The 22,640-nt window shown below is 37.1% G+C and overlaps 2 protein-coding genes across 2 annotated transcripts in view; both read right to left on the bottom strand.

The window, feature by feature from the left end:
• Positions 1–225: 225 nt before the first annotated feature.
• CCDC201 (coiled-coil domain containing 201) lies at positions 226–1,739 on the bottom strand. The gene is made up of 2 exons (XM_063177655.1): positions 1,191–1,739; positions 226–312 (listed from the first exon to the last, which is right to left on the bottom strand). Exons 1-2 carry the CDS (start codon positions 1,737–1,739, stop codon positions 226–228), a joined length of 636 nt encoding a protein of 211 aa, XP_063033725.1.
• Positions 1,740–11,825: 10,086 nt separating this feature from the next.
• Positions 11,826–22,640, bottom strand: part of ADCY1 (adenylate cyclase 1) — a 160,156-nt gene continuing 149,341 nt past the window's right edge. Inside the window, exon 20 of the mRNA XM_063158793.1 lies at positions 11,826–22,531. Within this exon, the coding sequence (XP_063014863.1) occupies positions 22,193–22,531 (339 nt within the window). The 3' untranslated portion in view covers positions 11,826–22,192. The remainder of the gene's footprint in view (positions 22,532–22,640) is intronic.

The raw sequence follows: 22,640 nt of genomic DNA, 5'->3' as shown, positions 1-22,640 counted from the left end.
AACATTAACTCTCCTGTAGAGACAGCCTCTTCCTAACTCTCATCTTAAATTATATCTGGCTACTCTAGGATTTAAGAGGAAAGAATGACAAAACAAATAAACAACAGCAAAAGATCCTTTTGGAAGGAAAGAGGAAGCCTAACAGGCACTATAACAGTGTGATTTATTGGAACTTGCCATTCCCACATGATGGATGTGACAGCACTTATCCCACATGTAGCCCAATCAAGCTTCTTCAATTGTCAATTCATGTTTAGTTGCCTCCTCAATGTTTTTAAGTTGACGAAGCAGCCATTCTCTATCTTTCTTTCTCTGTTACAGAAGAAAAAATATTGTTTAATCAAGCTAATCTATTCAGATACAACCTGCTTTCAAAAACAAACAACCTACACAAAGGACTTATGACCCAACTCAATTTTGGCTGGAGTTTTCCATTTGTTTTAAGCAAAGAAGCTTTAACTCTCAAAGCTGTCAAGTTTTCTTGACACACTCAAAAACAATATGATACAGAGAAAAAACCAAAGCAAAACAGAATTCGACAGCTTCACACTGACATGACAACCTCCAAAGTCTAACTCTGCAGCCTTCCTATCCTTTCTATGGGCTTTCCACAAGCCCTTAGCAAATAATTAGAGTTTCAGAAAATGGAGTTTTCTGAAACAGACAACCAACACCTGCAGAGCATCTGTTAATCTAAGCTTTTCCCAGAAAACCCTACATTAGTTAAAAGGACTTCTCACAAGATCCCATTTGGAATGACTGTCGTTCTTTTGGATTTAACAGAAAAAGGGGTAAATTAGTTGTTCCTTAAGTTTGATCTGACTTGCTAACATTAAGAAACTTTAGAATTTCAGTTACTGATTTCTTACTATTCTTAAATATCCCTTAAAGAAAGATATATTAAAAAATATACTTTCCCACTTGGGTACACAATGAATCATACCGGCTCACAAGCTGAAGCAAAAAATGCTAGTTTGGAAGTTTGCATGGCATGCTGACTGTGATTAGGAATGGTATCACAGAGTTTAACAGGTTATGATGCAATTCATAAACAGATGTCCTCACTGCTAATGTTATGGAAATATTCCATTAGTAAACTATTCTCACTTTACTTGAAATAGCTGTATATATTCTGTGTTGGCAGAAGTTTGTGTAACTTAGCTATTGAATAACTAAATGAAAGTCTTTACCTGAAGAGTTTTATCAATTTTCTTCTTTCTGGGTTTTGCTACTGGGGGGTCTTTTATCCCTGGTATTCCGGAAGCAAGACGTAAGGGTTCAGTCTTGGGAGTTACTGCAGCATCCATAAATGCTCTGGTGGTAGCTTGAGTTTCTATGTTTGGGACAATCTTGTGAGCTGGCTCTTGATTTGATTCATCAGAGGCCAACACAGTGGAAAGCCTCCTTCTAGAAAACACAAGCCGAGAGCTCTGGCTTTTCTCTTTATTTACTTCTTGCAAATCAAATGCTGTTGAAAGCGGTCTTGGGGAAGTAGGAGGGATGTATACATCAGCACGTACTAATGTTACTTGAGATAATGATCTACTTAGATTTGATTTTGGCATTGGAGAGCCATAAACTCTCTTTGTGGCATCTTGGTCCTTGATTGACTGATTTGTCAGATCTAAAGAAGATGGAGTTGTTCTTGAGAACACTGAGTCCACCGGGGTGCTGTGTTTCACCGTTCTCTTTTTCAGAGATCTTTTAACATTCAGAAAAGAATCATCTTCCTCTGACATCTTGAAGTCAGGTTTATTGCCTTAAGAAAATAAAAAGTTTGTGTCATTGTTCACGCTGTAAAAGATGCAATGTAAGCTGCTTTTTAGCAGCAAGCTGTTAAATCAAATCTGAAGTGTTTCTATTTTTATGTCTATATTCTGTCTTTACATGAAATTGATCCTTTATATAGATCAGTGTTCAGGCATTTAGAAGAGCCATATTGAAAACAGAACATGAGAACACATCTGGTCACACATCCAACACTTAACTACTCTCAGCCTTCTGCATGAGGAGCTCCAAGTGTGCTAAAATTTTTAAAGATCTTTAATTAACTGCAACATCATTAAGATAGTGTTTCCTCCTTCCAGGTGGATAAATAACATACTTTTGGGGTTTCAGCTGCTAACACTGTATGCAGATGGCAGAAGGACTGCTGTTGTGTAGCAAGAAATCAAGTCCTCTAAAGAGATGGGCAGAGAATTTCTGGATTCACGAATTATCTCTTAATCAAACTGCTATTTTGTTTCCCTTAATTCCTTGAAAAGGGGCTCACAAACCTCTAATTCCCTTCTATTTACTTGACAGTTTTCTTACTTCAGCTGACCCTAAGTTTGATTCTAAAAAATATATGTTCTTTGCAAGTATATTTTCAACTGAATTTACAATGGCAAGCTTGCTTTTGCAAGTAGCATTATCCCTATCCATTTGCAAACCCCCAATAAAAAGAAACTCTGCTTCTTACACTTGCTGCTTCTTGGGCAGAAAAGCCCAAGATAAAGATATCTGGTTTGAGATATAGTTAAGATAAATATCTAAATCAGGTGAGCAGTTAAGTACTCCTAGTAATTGTTGTAATCTTTGCTTTCATTAGGTTGTTCAGATATTTAATGCAGATTGATTGCCCCACATTCTAAGCTGTATGTAGATTGCAGCCTTGGAAGGGCAAAATAGGACTACCATGAAGCAGGGCACAAGAAGACAGAGAAGTATATTTGCTGAAGTAAAAGGTATTAGTTCTCCATTCTTTGTCAATGTTTTGCACCTATGTAGTGTCTAAGTTTTCTAGTAGAGTTTCACATCTACTTTGTGTTTCTAAACACACAGGCAGCAAGACATAGGGCGTTGATTCTTCAATACAGCAGAAGTCAGGTGTTTATTTGTTTTTGGTTGTTTTTATTTTCCCTCACAAAGAGGGAGGTGTACTCCATAATAATTTTTATTTGGATACTCATTTCTTCTCTCACTTCTTAGAAGTGCTAGCTTGTGTGACATAGGGAGCACTCAGCCTACAGAGATTGCCTTTTTCCTTTTCTGTTTAGACAGATTGAGTTCCTTTAGTCTTTATCATAGAAGTATAGATGATTAAGCTTAGAAAGGGAATAAAGAGGATTCTACAGCCCAGCACTCCTCCCCAAACCTGTCCTCAGCTATGTATTTTAACACTTTCCCCTTCATCATTAAATGGTCAATTAAAAGCTATTTCTTTCTTAAAGTAGTTTTTAACAATTTTTGTCAACCAAAGCTTTTGTAGAAAACAGCAATGATTTGTTTTATTTCACATTTCTCTATCTTTTAGAAAGATAAATATGTCTAAGCAACAGGTTTTTCTGCTCCAAAACCACTATAGGTAAAAGAGAGAAGTCTATTAACAGCAGAGAAATATAAACTATTTGAGAATATCAAAGTGTATACAGAGAATGCATTTTACAGGAAATTTGACAAAATATATCAGACTTACCAGACCTGTCAGGTTCTAGCTGATATCTTCCTTCCTTCCTTTTTTAAGTAATCTAGCTTCAGCTGCTACTTCCCTGCTTATAAACCTGTTCATGCTGGCCATCCTTTGCTACAAACACTCCCTAATTAACACGTTTAGCATTTTTGGGAGTATCAGCATTGCTTCTAAATGAATAAATAACTAAATAGAAATCTAGGATTAATTAATCTTAGGAAAATGGGCTCGCCAACTTATCCAGATGCTATATTTATTGGTATTTAATCTCTGCTGTATGCTGCCTATTTCAATCACAAAAATACTCTAGTGGTTAATTGGCTTCACATGGCTGTATAAGGCACATTGAGGATCTGCTGCAAGATGGGTGTATGTTGATGGAGTATATTGCCATCTTGATTTTATTTTCTCACTGCTTTTCTTGTTCAAAAAATAAATGGGAAATTAATGTTAAAGCTGCCATGAAAAACCTCTTATTTTAGGAAAATAGGAAGTAAGAATAAGCTGAAAATTTGTAAATTTCAGTGTGAATGTCATGGTGTTTGCAGCTAACAGCTAATGACAGCATTTTATCTTGAAGCATATGTTTTCAAAGTGTCTCTTAGATTAGAATTCCATTGGTTTGGAACGGTATGGTTTAGGTGGAGGACTGTAATTTTTATCAACTGAAAAGCAGCTGGGCTACACCAGTCCTGAATTGCAAGTCAGCTCTGTGGTAGCTGACAGTAAACAGCTGTTATCACAATGCTGTAGAGCAAGAACAGGTGTGAGGGAGCATGTGCACAAATCGTGGGGTGGCCCCTTTTGACAAAGCACGACCTGTGGACCTTGAAGCTGATGAGACAGACCTAATTTCACAGTTTTATGTGGATGACCTGGGTTTGTAGAGTGCATCTAGCACAGACAGAGGGGCAAAAGCACTGATCTCACAGGAATTTGAACTTTTGGTTCCAGGCAGTCTGGGTATTTCAAACCTAATCATAAACCACTCTCTCTTGCCACATTAATAGTTTTACTATGAATAGAGAATTGGAGCTACCAGTTCAAAATTTAGAAGTAGCAGTCTGTCAGTATATGGATAAAGTTGCTAGGCTTAAGTTATGTGCCCCTCAGGAGCTGAAAGAGAGCTTGAGAAATGGAGGCACACTACAATCACATGGATTGCATGAGTAAATATCTTGGAAATAAATAGTCTGTCCAGGATAAGCTATTTATTTCCTAAACTCCCAGGGGAAGTTCCTACAGTAACATTTTGAGAATTAAACAAAAACTATTTTGAGATACTTGTGGCTGGGAAAAAAAAGTCTCAACCCTTTATAAACACAGACTAATCTTTACCTCATTTTGAATATTTGTAGTTAGTTTTCATACCTTGTGGCTTGGTGAACAAACCCACCAGGCCAGTCATTCTGTGCCTTGCAGGTCCAACAAGCCAGTTCCTTATATAGTACAGAGCACAGTGATGTCTTGACATGGTGTAACAATGTTTGTGCTGTCCTGCTGTACTGTGGCACATAATATCACCTCTCCTAGCAGGGCAATGATGCAGACAACACTGAGCAGCATGAACCTGCATGAGAAGCTTTTTGGGGTGCTGAGAAAACTGACATAATTTCGCTGGACTCCTTCAAAACCACATGGCCTTGCCTCCCAGCTGGTGCTTGGCACTCCTTGCTGCTCTTGTCCTCACTTTTTGTGTCCTTTTCCATGGAATCTCACAGTCTGCAAGTGCTGTCTGTAGCTGCATCATCTTTATGTCTACCTTCCATGGCCGTTTCTGCAAAACTCTTTAGAAACAGCTTCCCCCTTTTCTAAAAAGCATTTTCTTTCTCTTTTTTCTAGAACCTTGCTAAATATTCTCAAGAGACAAGTTAAGAGATTTGTAAATTGTTCTTTCTGCTAATAATGGTTTATCTTATGTCTTACAGATCCATCTCTTTATCAAGTGGTGGCAGGATGTTACAAAGAATAGGAAAGACATAACTGTACAGAGATAAGACAGAAAAGAGTCCAATATTAATTTAAGAATCAGAGCTCAGTAGAAATCTGCAGTGATGATATTACCTTGGTCTCTGTGTATCTGTAGCCATATTCTATGTCTGAACAGGAAACATGAAAACTGTGGCTTGAGTGACACCTTGAAAGCTTCTTGCATCTTTCAAAGAATGATGCATACTGTCTCCTGAGCTCAGACCTATTCATTATAAATAATTCCTTCACTAAATTTACATTCCTTGGAATGATCATCTTTATCCTCAGCATTTTCTACTTGATATTTTGAACAATAACTTCAAAGGTTTGGATACAGCCTTTTGGCCTATATTTGCAAACAGTTCCTCTCATTTGTTGCATAAAGCAAGATGGCACTCAATTCTAGCAACGTAAATATATATCTTCATATATATTGTATCAAACTCCCACTGCTTTAGGCTTATGTCTTGAAAGATCCTTTTGTTGATCTCATTTTAGGAGATAATTTAATCTTCTTTCTAAATTTATTAAAAAAATACAAAACATACTTAGGTTATTGCATTCCCTTAAATCAAACATTTTCTTAAATTTTTACTTCCAAAACCAGCAAAAGTGGGGAATATAAAAACAGGATAATGTTTTGTTCAAATTTCAGCCCCTTCATTCCAGTGCAAATACTGCAATTCACTTCAAAGAGATGGAATTTTGGGGAGGCTTCATCTGGAAAAGGGAAATAATAGAATTATTTTTCGGTTTACCAAGGAATAATATACACAGTGGGACAAAAATGGACACCTTTCTCCCTTTGTCTTCTGGTTTGTTTTGAGAGACTGAAATTCCTCAATTGTTGCTCTTTTAATTTCTTCATTTTCCAGTCTGAGGATGTTGCCAAACAGTTCTCCTGAAGGGAACTTGTATTCTGAACAAATCCTTAACTCATATGCTTCCCTAACATATTTTCTTGAATTGGATGTGAAATCTAATTTGTAAAGTCACAAATCTTGCATAAGTCTCCAAGCTAGGTGCTCTCCAAGGGCTAGGTGCAGTCTTTCCCGTGCAGAACACTAAGAGGCCCTCTCCCTGCTCTTGCAACTACTCTGATGTTTTTAGGCACAGAGGGTGATTCCAAGTACGTAAAAAGAAATAGGAGCTGGTAAGTAGAACTCAGCATTCTACTCTGTCTGATGACCCATGGTGGAATGCCACTTAAAGCATTATAAGGTAGAAGGAAGAGCCAGAGGAAGCATGGAAATGGTGGTGAGGAGGAAAAGGAGAATGAAAGGAAGAAATTAAGAGAGGGACACAAATTTGAAAATGTTTTCCTAAATTTAGATTCACGTAGAAAGAATAAATTAGAAGGAAGATAAAAGGAGTGCACAAAACAAAAAAAAAAAGCAAGCAACCAAAACAAAAACCACAAATCCCCCCCCAAAAAAGCAAATCAAAAAAGCCCAAAGAAAGGGAAATGATAAAAATACAAATCGGATTCAAATCCACATAAACTATCCTTCCTGTGTCTGAGTTTTGTATATAAACAAGTCAATCAGAAGTCGTCTAAGAGTTGCTGATCAGACCAAGCTCTGTTAGGAAAATAGGAATGAAACATTTTAATTGCTAATGTGAAGTCTAAAATGAGCAGGGAGCTTCATCATGAACCAACCTCTGCAGAATAGTGCCTCCTTTGGGACTGGAAAGCATTGTGGTACAGTGGGCAAATGGAGAAGTGATTCTGTCCCAGTAAGCTCCTTGGGCAGCCACAGATGTTGAAATGGAAAGACTGCAGCACATTCTGTGGATTTCATCTCTTCAAGTGTATAAAGATGCACAGAGAGAGCCAGTGAAACTGCACTAACTTTACAAAAGTGCCTCAGAGCTATTTCCACTTATTTCAGTAGGAATTACATGTCTCCACTGAGAATCCTGAGTTTTGTGATAGGGTAAATAGGGGGAACTGGCATTTTATCTATCTATCTACTCTACACTTTAGAGTAGAATAGAAAATAACAGATTAGAATAGAAAGGAATAGAATATTTCAGTTTGAAGGAATCTTTAATATTCATCTAGTCCAACTGCTGACACTTTAGACTGACTAAAAGCTAAAGGATGTAATTAAGGGTAAATGACTCTGAATGACTCTTAAACACTGACAGGCAAAGAGAATCAACCACCTCTCCAGGAAGTCTTTTCCAGTGTGTGATCACCCTCTTGGTAAATAAAAGCTTCCTAATGTCCAGTCTAAACCTCCCCCAAGGAACATGGCTTTGAGCCATTCCCCCATGCCCTGGCATTGGATACCAGGGAAAAGAGATTAGGACTCCTGTCTCCCCTTCCTCTCCTCAGGAATCTGTGAGATCACACCTCAACCTCCTTTTCTCCAACCTAGACAAAACCAGTGTCCTCAGTGTAGCATGTCTGCCAGCCCCTTCACCAGCAAAACCTTTGCTGAAACCTTCAGAAACCAAGGACAATATGAATCCTTTGTAGTCTGTTAAACAAACTTTTCAGGGCCTGAAAAGCATTATGTACAATCTTGTTCTTCAGCAATTTTAAGGTTTTTGCCTTTTGGAACACTTTCTTCACATGTTATTTATATTGGTAATGTGAAAGTGGTACCTTTGCAAGTGTTGGAGGTTTCCATTTTTCAGTGTGGCAATGACTTTTTCCTGGACAGAGGCAAGATCAATGTCTGTCTACAGTGTCCAGGAACAGACTTACGTACAGCATAATTGTCATTCAATCTGATCATAGGAGCACCTCCTAAGGAGCCTGAGAGGAAAGCTTTAGGGAATCCTGGATAAATGGGTGTAGCGATTTAATAACCTCTCAGTACAAAAATGGCTTTGAACTAGCAATACACTGATCTGTGCTTCAGGTTATATATTTCTACAGGTTTTGGTTATGACTGTTATGACTGGACAACAAATCCAATTTTGTGCATTCAAAACCATGATTTTGAACTACTTACTGGGTTTCATGGCTACTCATAAAGTCAAGCTTTATTTAAATGTCTAAATTATCTTCCATATGATTCATTTCAATAAGAGTTTAAGGAACAAGGAGACTTGGCACTTTGTCTCTGAATCATTTCAAATAGTCTTAAAAGCTTTTTATATGGATGTCAATATAAATTTTTCACTGAGGTCCACCAGTTGCCAGGAATTGGAAGTGGTATCCTAACAGTCAATTTTTTTTTTCTGATTTAATGTAATAGTAGGACTGAAGAAACAATTTCCTTAAGGAACATACCTTTACATCTCAGAGAAAAGTTCAGTGCCATGTCCTCCCTCAGTTTAGACCAGCTCTGCCCTCAGATAAAGTCCCTTCCTTTCTATGTGAAAGGAAGATTAGTTTGTACACATAAAAAGATGCTACAATATGAAGATCAATTATGAAAGCTTAAAGCAGTGAAAATTGTTGTCTCTCTTTGTTAAATAAGGTTATAATACAAGTAGCCAGTCTAAAACCATTGTGGGGGATGTCAAATTGAAAAATATTAACTTTTTTATATAGAAGTCTGGAGGATCAAAATTTAACTTCAAAAAATCTAATTACCTCTGTAGTAAGAAGTCAGTTGTACTTTAATAGAAGTAGAGATCATTGACCTTGATAAAATCAATATGTTACCACTGCCTTTGTAATTGCGTCAATGATTCCTCTTCATTACACTCTTTTCTTACCAGAATGCCACTATGTGTTCTGTCTGCATGTTGTTTATTCACTAGTCAGTGTCCTATACACTTTCTACGTGTTTCTACACCCCACAAGTCAATCTGAGTTAATATTCAACTGAGACCTTTCCTCAGTAACTTGCTGTGTCTTTTCTGATACAACTGCTCCTTTTTAATTATGGTGGCAGAGCTGCTGAGGAGCACATAACAGTATCGCCAAAGTTCAATAAACATACAGAGTAACTATAGAGTTTGGGGGGAAACAGTCCGTGCTGCTTTCCTGTCCTTTGGCAATAGTATGAGCCCAGTTTGGCCAAACAAACACCTAGCTTCAAATCTCTCAGCAACCAGAAAATAATGGATTTGTTTTACTTTATTATGTCCAATAATAAACTAAAAGTGCCGTGTTTGTGCAGTGCAGTAACATGGCCAGACTGAGTATAGTCCTGTGCAGGAAGTAAGGCCAGGTGAGTATAAATGGCTCTTTCTTGCCACCTTAGAATTGTGCAGATGAATCTCCAGGTGGTCTAAGCTGGGGGTAAGCTAATTAATCAATCAAAGTTCCTCTGACTTAGTGAAGCAGAGCACTTCTGATAGGGAAGCTCATCTGCTTGGTCTGTGATGGTGTGGTAATTTATGTTACACCATCTCTATGAAAGACATCATTGGCATCTTCAGAGTGTGCCTTGTAAATGAAAAGGTTCTTGATAATAACGATTACTTCATCACTAGCTTCTTCCTTTCTAACTCTTTATGGCTAAATCTAATAGCAGTTAACAAATGCCTGGTTATAAGTACAGGAACAGTGTAAGCCTGGGGGACTTATATTAATGTAATATTAAAAACTAGTTTCCATTCTGAGCTTTGAGCCTGGAAACCTATGCAAACTACTGCTGAAGTTGACAGCAGAAATAATCTACACAAGACTGAATATTAGGATCAGACCAGGATTCCTAAGTAGCCTGACTATACCTCAAGATCCCCATTCTTAAATGCTCTCTTGGCAGTTCAGAGGGTTTCATAAGAGCCAAAAATGTCACAGACAATCTCTAATACATGGCTCACTTTATAGTTATGAGTCTTTTTTTCCATCATAATGGCCCAAAGAAGAATATGGTCCATGATTTGACAACTGTATAATTGTTTCCTTCCATTGAACATCATGTTCTGCCAGCAGAAACGGCATTAGGTGACCCACTGCTCTAGGGAATGGCTGCAAAACTGGAAGACTTTGACATAGATACAATGGCAATGCACCAAGGTACACAAGGGACAATGTACACAATGTTCTCATTTTCTATTCTCCACTTCTGCCTATTTGAAGTCGACAATGTCCTCCGGTAATATTTTTGGACAAGAACCTCAGTTTCAGTCCTGGGTGGTTTATGCTATGGAAATGTTCTCTGGAATTCCTCATGTCCAAAAGTGTTACCATAGGGGTAACACTCTAATACTGATCCTGCCTCATTCTTCAACCAAAATGAATTCTCATACTGTCTCTGAAGTGATTTGTCTCCAAGTAATGACCTGAGTCATTACCATATGTGCCTGTGAGTGTACATATTTCATACATGTGTATAAGTAGCTCTGTGTGTATTCCTGTGCATAGAATTCCCTGAAACAACACGCAGAGGGTTACACATTTATTATTAAGAGAAAACCTTAAAATACCAATGTGGCAGAATAGGTACAGTGAAGGTGAAGGACAGATTTTCAGTTTATTTATGTCCTTTTGACTTTAGTGAAGTAATTCTGATTTACACTTAGGAAGGTCTGGCATGTCTTTCAGAAGGGAAGGACAAGGCAAAAAATGGCTACATAAGGCCTCAAACATTTCTCACTAATGTAAGGTCAAACCAAGAACAGTTCCATCACACTCCTTCACAGCACTGTAATTCTGTACAACTCACACTGTGCTCTCTAACCTGCAAGAAAAACAGCAGGGGAGACTGTCTAGCATTTGGATTAAAACCCCTTGCCTCTGAGCCCAGGCTGTTGTACATCACAGGGGACCCTGCATTTCCGAGGTATCTCAGGGCATATCTTCATGGACAGAAATGAGGCACCTGAGCACCTCTGCTGCTGCTCTGAGCTGGCCAGATGGGAGTCTGCTGTCATTTGGAAGTGGTACAGCAAATTACTCTGTACTACCCAAATTTAGCAACTCTGTTGTGAGGCATATTCCCTGACAAAACTGTATCAGTTTTAAAATCAATTTTAAGTTAACCTATGCAATTTTGCTCTCAGGTTGGCTCTGTATCTTGCATAACATAAAATGCCTACAAAATCTACACTTGTCCTAAATTAACCAATAATTTCTGCCTCGTGAAAAGGGAGAGATACGCTTCCCCTCACTGTCTTCTGGTCTGTGTGGCTGGTGTTTTGCTGGTCATTGCATATTTACTTTCCTCTGCTTGCACAGTGAATGGTACCCTTGGCCCAAGCTGGCTTACACTGTGGTCAATGCAGAAAATCAACGAAACTCGTAAGGGAGCTGAATTGTTCTCAAGAGATTCTTTAGTTCCAAGCAATTCTGAAAGCAGATTTGCAGCATTTCTAGAGGCATGTTCATAGCCTGACTGAGAAGCTGTAGCTGGACCACCTGAGAGGCAGCTTGTTATATAATAATGAATACAACTTGATTTAAAAACAAACAGAAAAAATCCCAAACAACCTCCTGCCCCAAAGCCAAACTGAAACCAAAACAACAATCTCATACAGCTGTTTATTCAAGCAATTTTTTCCTTTATTTTTAATTTGATTCCAGAAATTATAATAGTGCAAACACTCAGTATAAAAGTTGCAATAAGAAATTTACATTCACATTTAACATTTCAGTCCATTCACTTTTTAACATAAAAATAGGACAAATATTCAATTGCTCTTCTCAATTTAACAATCCTGAAAAAGACTGGAAGATACTCTACAATAATATATTTACATAAAAATAGACCCGTATTATTAATGAAAATTTATCATTAGAAGTTACCCAGTGTTAAGTTATTGTATTGTAGTATGTATATACATATACATATATATATAGTGTATAGCTTTAAAGATCAAAAGATTATTTATAGGTTCAGTGGGCTATAGAAGTTGGAATAATGACATCTTGACTTGTTCACTCCTTAAAGTTAGGACTACCCATTTTACCTATGTAGATGTTTCTTTTGTGATAAAGTAGGCTTCCTCCTGGTCCATTTGAAGTCACTGGAAACACCCCATCTGACATGGCAGAGGAATAGACAGTAGAATAAGGCTTGATCAAAAAATTCAATAATTGTTGAAGTTCATATTTTCATTAATTTTACTGTGTTGTAAAAAAACCTAAAAATTCCACTGAAAACTTTTAGAACAATAAATACAGAGAATACCTTGGTTTTACCATATGTCTACCTGATGCAAGTAATGCTTTTTTCCACTAAGTCTAAGTAAATATTCAAGTTAGTCCAGAAGCAGGGCAGAATTTGCTGCAAACATCTGCAGATTAAGTAGATTAAGATTGCTCTTTCACAGTCTTCTTACTGTATGTTCCAATTCAACCAACCTAATAGTACTCTAAGCCTGTATCTTTCCTCTAATATTTTAGTAAAGACTGGTTTCCAGACACAGACAACATGACTGCTCTTGAAATGGGTTTGCATGTTCTTGGTAAACTACTAGGGAACATGAATTCTACACCACTCTTTCTTAACTGTGTCTCTTCTTCAGGCCCTTGAGCAGAGATGCTGCCCTGTTTGCCGATGGCACATTGAAGCCTTATTGCCCAGCTTGCTGCCAGCTGCTGGGGCCTGCATTCCCACCACAGAGTATGTTTATATGCCCTTTCAGGTTTGTTGTCACATGTACTGCTTCCTAACGAGATTATGTATTATGTATTTAAATCCCCTAAACATCTATTATGTATAAAAAAAATCAATTTTCTGAAAATGTATTTTCTTTTTGAAAAAGAAGTTTGACAACTATGTGACCGGGTACCTGCAGGGGGAGATGGTAAGGCTGGCCTGAGTGTACAGTAAACACCTCTACAAAAATATAATGGCATTGAACAACTGAGGGTGAGTTAAGGGTAGAATGGGTACCAGTTTCTGAAGAAGCACTATTTTATGAGCTGTAGGTCATATTTTACATGCAAAGAAGACTTATGTGGTGTTAAGAGGCAGGCAGGAATGTCTAGCTTCATCTCCTCTTATTGCTATGATATTTATTACATTTAAATATTTCTAGGATGCTTAAAATTATGAATAAGGCTATAATGGACTCTGTCATTATGTGTAGGCAGACTAATTTTGTTTATAGAACACAAGCCCTGTGTAGTCTTTTGCTTCCTACCTTAGGCTGCTGAACATTAATTATAAAACACTTCTACATCTTTTCAATTAACAGACTGGGGAAATGCTGAGCATCTTATTTCCAAGCAGAGCCTATGTACATATGCCAGCAGGGCAGAAGTTAACCTCCAGACAGCAGAGAGTACAAGGACTTACCAGCAGGATACAATTCACACAGATGTTACTTGCCACGCAAGTTTTAAAGACAGGCCTTTTAAGAGATGGGTCAAATTTGACTGAATCTGCTTGAAACTGTGAAATGTGTGTCAGAATTTAACCTCTGTCAGAATTTCAAAGAAAATAATATCACTGTTCTAAGATTCTCTGTATTGAGTTAATTGTACTAGAAAAGGCAGCTGTTCTTGGATTCTAGTTTTTAAACAAGTAAGGATTGCTTTCATTCTTACTGTATTCTCTAGTATTTTTCAAAGCTACTTCTCTGTAACAACCAGGAGTTTGAATGCAGAAAAGAAACTCTCTGTTTGCTCTAAGTTCAGTTTTGTACAGACAATTATGCTTGCAAATGGGAGCAAGTTATGCAATAACTTGCTCTTTTCTTCTTTGTTTTTCCTTATTGAGCCTTAGTAATGTTACTGTAAAGAAAGCAGAAATTCTAAGTGAAGAAGAATCTCTACTGTAGCAAGTAAAAATATAATTATCATGAAGCAATTTTGATGGAACAGATAATTATTTTTCATTTACATTTCACTGAAAATTCTTGATATATTCCTTGAATGGCATGTGAAATCTGTCTGAAACAGACAACCTTTGCACCTATGTGCACTAAGGAGCAAAAGACATGAGAAATCACCTAAGTAACTTCAATGTGCCAGCTGAAGGTTTTCATAACTGATGCCACTACAGACAGGTCTTGGATTAAAGCAGAAGGTCAGGCACTTGAAAGTAAGACATGATGGTGTGCATAACCACAGTAATTAAAGCCCACTTTAGCCCACAGCAAGAACCTTCTGTTAGCTGTTTTACCACCAGCAGGCTAGCCTACATCTAGCAAATCTGATAGTGCAGTTACAAGGTGTTTTGTAGAGGAGAGCAGCTAGCTTTGGTAGGAGTCCCAAAATATCTGAAAATATTTTCTGCAGAATTCAGCTCACTGTATGTGCTGAGCTTTCTAGGAAACCTATTCTTCTTCAGCTTGGGCCTGCATATACCTGTGTATGGCCTCCCTCCACAAACAAATGGAGCACTCCTTGCATTCACATATCTGTACTGGTAGTAAACCCAAGTAGGAAAGGAATTAATAAAAAAATCTTCACAATGATGCAGCACTTTTTCTTTCCTTCAGTTTTATGCAGGTGTGTCGTGTCGGATGCCACAGAAGGCATACAATGGGGATCCTAATATGAAGAAGTAGATCCTCCAGCATGCAGTAAGGCACAAGCTAAACCAAGTCCTTTCAGGACTTGCACTATTTATGTTCACTAATGCTAATTCAAATTCCAAGGTGCTTCCTAATGATCAAAAAATAGATATTAAAGGTGACAACCCCCAACTACTTCTAATAATTCCTTTTGAAATTCTAGAAGTGGTTCACCAGGACACCTTGAATATTTTTGTAAATGTGACATAAAACCTAAGAAACTGATTTGACCATGCAATTAAACACAAGCCTTATTTTTGTAGCACTATGAATCTGGTTAAGTACTTCCAGGTCAAACTTCAGACTTATTCCATGTCACTGAATTTTACCGCTGACTTCAGAAGAGTATTGGCTTTTCACCCTTTTCTTTCAGCAATTGCTATCTCATAGGCTACTTTTTTGGTTTTTTGTACTCTTGCTAACTTTGCCCAATTTTTTTTCCTTCTTTCCTTCTTTTTATCCTTGCACCAATCAGATTGTAAATCACATCAGGCCACCCAAGCAGTGTGATATTTTGAAGAGGAATTAAAGAGCAACAGGCAGCCACTCCCTTATATGTACTTTTCCCATTATTTACCTTAATATATTTATTAATGATTTAGATTTGGCCTGAGAACTCAGTGACAGATGGGATTAAAATGAACAATGATCTAAAAATTGCCTATACAGAGTTCTGGAAAGCGGCAATCATAAACAGGGTGGGGTACAGGAGAAGTGTCCAGATTGTCATTATTCACAACAATTACACCACACTGAGATGTAAAACCCACCGAATTTGAGATGAGCTAGTTTATGACTGTTAGAAACCCTTAAGTACTATAATGAAGACAATCGTCAGTACAAGGTAGTGGTTTTTCTATGCAGGCAACAAGGATATATTGTATGAACCTGCCTCTTAACTTAGGAATTCAAAAGTACTTGCAGAAGCTGTGCTGCTTAGTTAACCCTACGGTCACCTGATTAAACAAAAAAATTAACAGATTTCTGAGTTCTATTATAACACTAGCTCAAATTGTAAAATGCAAATCCTTATCCAAAGCAGAAAGTATTCACAGTCTACACCCTTTTCCCTTTGCCACAAGACCCAGTGTTATGCTCCTCAAATACTCCTTACAGCAATTATATAAGTAATTTGAGAAGTAATCCTGAGTTTTTGTGACATGGATATGACAACTTTAAAAAGGAAGTGTGCAAAATACTTTCAGAATTTTAAGTTTTCCTTCAGAATTTTAAGTTTGTTCATCAGCTTTATGGGAAAAAATCAGACAGAAGATTGGAAATTGATTTCTTATTTCAATGTCACTAGCTGACATCAGCATCAAGGTGTGGGCTAGGCTGTGATGCCTAAAGGAGGCATCTCTGGAAGCATGGAATTAGCAGAGAACTCAGATGGCTCAAAACCAGATAAATGCTATGAAGTTTCTCTGAATAGTTTTGTTAAATACTTTCTGCTTAGCAATATAAACTATTTGAAAAATAAGTAAAAAAATCTGACAGAAATAAGGCAACAAAATTAATTTATATGTATGTATATATTTATATTTCTATATGCACACACACACACACACATATATATATATATATGTATGTATGAATCCAGGAAAACCACCTATTTGAATTATGTACTTTTCATATACAATAACTTATTATCCCATTAGAAATACACTCTGGGTAACATGAATGGGCCAAATTCACCTTCTTTGCCTTCCATAGTGTTGCACCTGCACACAGCAGAGATGGATTTGACACCTAGTCCTTCTTGATACATCAAGTGCAGTATCAGAGAATAACCACTGAATGTCAGATACTACACGATTTTGAACTAGAGTATTGGTTTACTTTTTATATTACAGAAAGTAGTTTATTGCTTCTAATGTCCAGAAGGTACCTTTTGAAGACAGCTTAGAGATAACACTTTTCATATGCTGTGTTATGGATCTTGAAACACTGAGGTTGGCAGATCACAATCATGAAGTGATTTTTCTTCTTTATTTGCTGATTGCATTTTGGTTAGCTGAATGCACATGCAACTAGTGATTTAACTGTGCCAGGAGTGATATGTCAAAAACATTTAAGGAAACATACTGTTTTATTTTACGGAAATCAGGCATGAATGGCATGCAGTAGATTGCAAGGAAAACCAAAAAATACATCAATTTTAAAAGGATATATAATCTCCATGCATATGTAAAATGCCTCTTACAAAAATCATTAATTTTTGTTAAAAGTGTGCCTTTTTTCTTCTTTTTTTACAAGTGTACATGCAACTACCTGTTCCAGCTAAAACTATTTACAAAATTTCATAGTACAATACATCTTTTAAAGTGAATAATACATGAAAGGCCAATGTTTTCTGTTGCTTGTTTAACACTGTACAAGATTAAAAATAAGGCATTATAATACAGGTTTATCACAAATTAAAAAAATGTTGGTTTTCACTGTAATACAAAACTCTAACTTGAAATAATATTATGGCTAAATAGTCCTCCTGCCTGGGCAGAACACATACAGAATCTGGACTTGGTGATGTAAAGAAAATGCATTCTTTCTGCTACAAGCAGGAATCCAACACAGGAAAATTATTCACGCTACTTATTAATGTATTCAGACTCTTCAAAGCACTGAAATGGCACAGGTCATATACTGTTTCCATTCAATTAGTGACACCCAACTACTTTATTTTGCCTGACAGATAAATTACAGGCAAAAGTGTGAAAGAGATTTCGGTGCATGACCTACTCTTGTTTACAGTGCTGTAAAATATTCAGTTCAATATTGACATGAGACATTGTTAGAACCCAAGGCAGAACTTGGCCTACAGAAGCTCAACTCCTGACCTTTACAAACAAATTAAACTGGTGATTGCTGCAGGCCTTATGGATACATAAGGGGATGCAGATTCAGCACTAAAAACCTGAAGTTTTTGGCTCTCATTCTCACCGAGGGAAAGCAAGGGAAAATTTGTGCTTGTTTAGTGAAGATAATGGAGTGTCACTAGCCACAGGGCAAAGCAGCTACAAAAAAATATGCATTTCACAGGCTGGGTAAAGTAGATTTCTAGTCAATGTAAATGGAATATGTTTGGAAATATCTAGCCAGTAATCCAATGGAATGCCAGTTTGCAATCTCAGCATAGAATATGAATTTTAAAACCCCTTGAAGATAAAGGTAGTATAGGAATACTTAGAAATTACTTTTTTAGAAATTAACTCTCAAGACTAAAGATCTCTGACACTTATATGTTTATATAAAGAATTAAAGACTTCTATTATTACTATTATCTGAAAGAGAAAGCATGCAAACTGACATGAAATATTGTGCTTGCTATTGACAGACATTGACATGCCAAAATGGCATCACTGCTTTTTAGCGCTTGTATCTGTTAATTGTTTCAAGCTAACAGCTGCACAAAACAGTGAACAGAAGTACAGGAGGCTATTCTGCCCACAAATCAACAAGTAACTATCCTCAGATGAACACGTGGGACTTTTGGTTTCTGTGGGACAGAGACCTTGATGGGGCTACAGCAAGGTTACCTAGGCAAAGGGTAGAGTGCTTCACCAGAAAATTAATATATGCAAGATGAGAAATACAACTGCATGAAGCACAACAAAAATTCCACAGAAATACAGGGAAATCCTTCTGATGATTTTCAGGGATATTGGAGTGGGCCACATATCATCTTCGGAAAATTGCCAATAAAAATTTTGCTTACAATCTGGCAGAAAATGTGCATTTATGAGGTTTTCAGAAGTATTACTTCCATGTTTATTTTCCCTTTTTCCGTGTATAAAACTTATTAAACATGTCAAAGAATACAGAAGAGCTGAGAGATTAAATATGCCATTTAAAACTGTCACACAAGAGCTGAAATTAAACAAATGTGGACAGAACAGGAAAGTGGGGAAAAACTATATGAATAGGGAGGGAAAGCATAAAGAGAAGAGCACAGTTCATTATATCATGATTTCAATGGGCACTTAGCTTTCATTGTTGAAATGGTTGCTGAATCCTGCCTATCATTTTTACATTGTATTTGACTAATTTGTGCCTTAGATGAACTTTCTTCATAAATTTATACTGCTCAGTCCAGGACTACAAAGTAATATATCCTTTTCCCCATGGTAAAACCAGCAACAACATAATACAAATGTTGTATTAATGACAGGATAATGATGTTAATGGTAATGAACTTCATGAGAGTGATGTTAACATGGCCTATTGGAAGGCTCATGGTCCCTGCCTATGGCAACAGGGTTGGCACTAGATGACCTTTAAGGTCCATTCCGACCCAAAGCATTCTCTAAATCTATGACTTAAAGTCTGGAAACCAACTCCAAATATGCCATTATTGATTCTGTAAGCTAGGAAATACACACCAGCTTGCCTGCAGTACCAAGAAGCCATCCTGATCCACTCAACTGCTCTAGGAGGCAGAGACCTTCTCCAAAAGCACAGAATGAGAAGCTGATGTTGGACTGTGCCTGTCTGGTCCTTTCCATTCAACATGGAAAAGATTTTTACAAAAGTAACATGCCTTATTTGGAAAAGAGGATTAGGCTTTGAATATCTTTGGGCCAATTCTAATTAATTATTACCTGCTAATAATTTAAAATGTTAACATGAATAATCTAAATTTACCTTGCTACATGATCTTCCACTGATATTACCAGACTGGGAATGGTCTGGGAAAGAGAACAGTCACAAAAATATCCGCAGAGGGGACAATTCATTTGTGCTCACTGTCCACTCAGTAAAAGATCAAAGGAACAATGGCAAGATGCCTATATCTTGAGCCTAATAAAAAGAATAACAAATAAGTAATTTCACTGAAATGGGCAAATGGGTCTGTTTGGTCGATGTTTTCACATACTACCAGGATGCAGATCCTACTTCTAGGATCATCTAGAAGATGCTTTTATTTCATTATTTTCAGTGAAATTATGCCAAAATCATTGAATTCAAAAATTGTGTAGAATGGGTTCTGTGAGAGAGGAACTGAATGATTATTGCTATTGCATATAATGCTTTCCAGCTTGGTTAAATGTTTGACTTACCCATGTGATTATTTAGTTCTTACAAACCTGTTAGAGAACATAACTGTGCAGTGTGCTTTACATGAATACTACTTACTCAGTTTATTTGTAAATATTTCTTCTTTTAAATCTGTGTTCTCTACATGTATGTATATTTTTAAAATTATTTGAAACTCTCAAAACCAGAAATAAATTATTCTAGAAGAATATCTGTGAACTGGGTAGCTCCTAGAGAGATAAAGAAATGCAGTGACTTTCTTCAGCTCAGTCAGGGAGCATATTACCTGTACAGTACAATTAAGAAGCAGTTCTCAGGTTTTTACAGTCACTTTAATCATAAGACTAACTTTGGCAGCTTTGTAATGAAGCACCCAGCAGACAGTGTACATAAAAATTAATTTAAAACTCTGCTGAAAAACACTGGAGTCCCACAGTATCCTGAGTGGAGAACAGAAATTCCTGCAACATTTCTTTAACCATTTTCATCTATTGACGACATGCTGTATATACTTTTAATGCAAAAAATTACTGCTCCAAAGCAAAAGCTGATAAGAGGGGACTCTCTCAGAACTTTCTTTCCACTGAAATCTGCTACAAAATAGGCCACCAAAGGGAAGTGTGAAACTTAGCACATGAAAATTTTCTGTTGTACAATCTGTATAACTTCTGCATTCTGGAGTGAGGTTTTTACTTTTGTGGGTTGTTTTTTGTCGGTGGTTTTTTTGGCTTTAGCTGTTGTTGTTGGTTTTTGATCTTGGTTTATTTTTGGAGGGGGGTGGATTGTTTCTCTTGTTAAAAGTTAGTTTTGCATGTTTTTAGGCAACGTAAAGTTTTACTTCTCTTTTGGGAAGCAGAGGTGGTTAGTTAGCCTGTGAATCCCCATCAGGACAAAATGGCACATGTCCATGGAGTACATGTCCCTCAGCAGGATGATTTCAACTGCTCCCACCTTGACTATGGAGTTGCACTCTACATTTTACATCCAGTTCATCACTTCAGTATGAAACCATAAGCCATATGATTTGGGCAGTAGTAGAGAAAAAAGCAGCCACAATATTTTCCTTTTTATGCAAATTAAGAGCAGGCCTCGCTCTCCTGGCACATTTACCAATGCTCCTCATTTGGCAAAGTTTGACTGTGCTTGTTTCTCAGAATTATAGCTTTCTATAATTGTACAGCTTTGAAGAATGAGTCTGGATAGAATCAAGGTGTAATAAAACTGTGGCATAAATTTAAAAATCAATTAATATATAAAACTATGTTGCCAAACATACAAATGTCACAAAACTAGCAGCAGCATGTTTGCCGCCAGTACACAACTGTTCCTTGAGCTGTTTAGAATGGTAAATCCTGGACTTGAGCCACAGGACTTGTGCTATTTCTAAAAGTCTGAAATAATACCATCCTTCTGCTCCTCAGTAAAATCAGCACTGTACATACAGGACTGTTTCTATATTGCAGAAGCGTATTGCCGTGCTTGCAGGGTGGCTCCTCTGTCTTGCACAGAGTCAAATGACCTACAAAGAGGCAGCAAATTCTATGCTCTACCACGCTTGTATTTTTTTTTTAATTGAAAGAATATATATTGTTCTTTTGCCTAAACTTTAAGCTCTGTGATTTATCTACTTTATATCCTAGTGTAATGGTTTAACTGAAAGTTTTTGTAAGTTTTTGTAAGTTTTTAGAGCATGCAAAGAGAACTAAAAAAAATTATGTAGGGTTCTGTAATTAGCTGAATCCAGTTTTCATTAATCCTCCATTAATAGCTCAATAAACACTGTTCTCATTGTATTAATTCAAACACTGGGAACACGTTTCTCAACGTCTTACTGTAGTAGCCCTGGAGAGTCTTCCGGTGTTCCACATTCCATGGTTAAATGCAGCTTTGCTAATCCCAGGCCCAACAATTCTGGCTATGACAGAAAGAGAAATCTCTTTGCTATGTCTCTGCAGGTGGATATGTAAATAAATACATATTTTTATGTTCATTTCTATAAATATTAAGTCTACACAGAACTGTTTGTATGTGTGCATATATGGATTAAAACATGTATATACACACACACATAAATAATTGCTTGCACATTTATCTATTCTTTTTCACTTACTGTTTAAAAATGCCAAGAAAATATGCCTCATTTCCAGAAAATCTCATTTTGACTTTTCATAACAGAATTGCTAGCCCTTATATGTTCCATCCCAAGAGTTCATTACACAGTCCCCAAGTTCTCTTTGGTTGGGTTGTAGTGGTCCTTGGTTAATGACATGGCCTATGACCTCTGACTTCTTAGTAAAAATTCAGGCAACCATTGCTCTCCAAGTTCACTGCAAGTGACACAACCAAATCTCCTTTGTTCTATGCCTCCTTCACAGCTGGCACAGAAGGAAGATAATGCAGTGTTTGGTTTGTGTGAGTGGCAGATGCTTGACCTGCTCCAAGACCAGGTTTTGCAGGAAAGCTAGCAACTGAGGACACCGATGGACAGCTGGTGCCCAGTTTTGTCTGAATGTTTGCTCTCCCATAAGGGTACATTTTCCGCTCTAAGTTTAATGACCGTGTTTGGGAATTATTTCCATCAGCCTTTCCTTCCAGGAAATAGGTCAACATTTCACCTTTTCCCTTTACACTAACTTTACCCCTGCACACAAATTCATAACTGCATCTTTTTAATATCCGCTGAACTTCTTCTGTCACCTGAAGACAGAAAAAAAACCAACAAACCGTTACTTTTTTCTGTTCATGTAGTTGCCCACCCCTCTCCCTTTTACTTCTTAGTCATTAAATATGAATAAAAGAATGGATT

Source organism: Melospiza melodia, chromosome 1 (genome assembly GCF_035770615.1).
Source record: "Melospiza melodia melodia isolate bMelMel2 chromosome 1, bMelMel2.pri, whole genome shotgun sequence".
Lineage (NCBI taxonomy): Eukaryota > Metazoa > Chordata > Aves > Passeriformes > Passerellidae > Melospiza > Melospiza melodia.
Note: the sequence above shows the minus strand (reverse complement) of the source record. Positions and strands in the feature narration are given on the sequence as shown.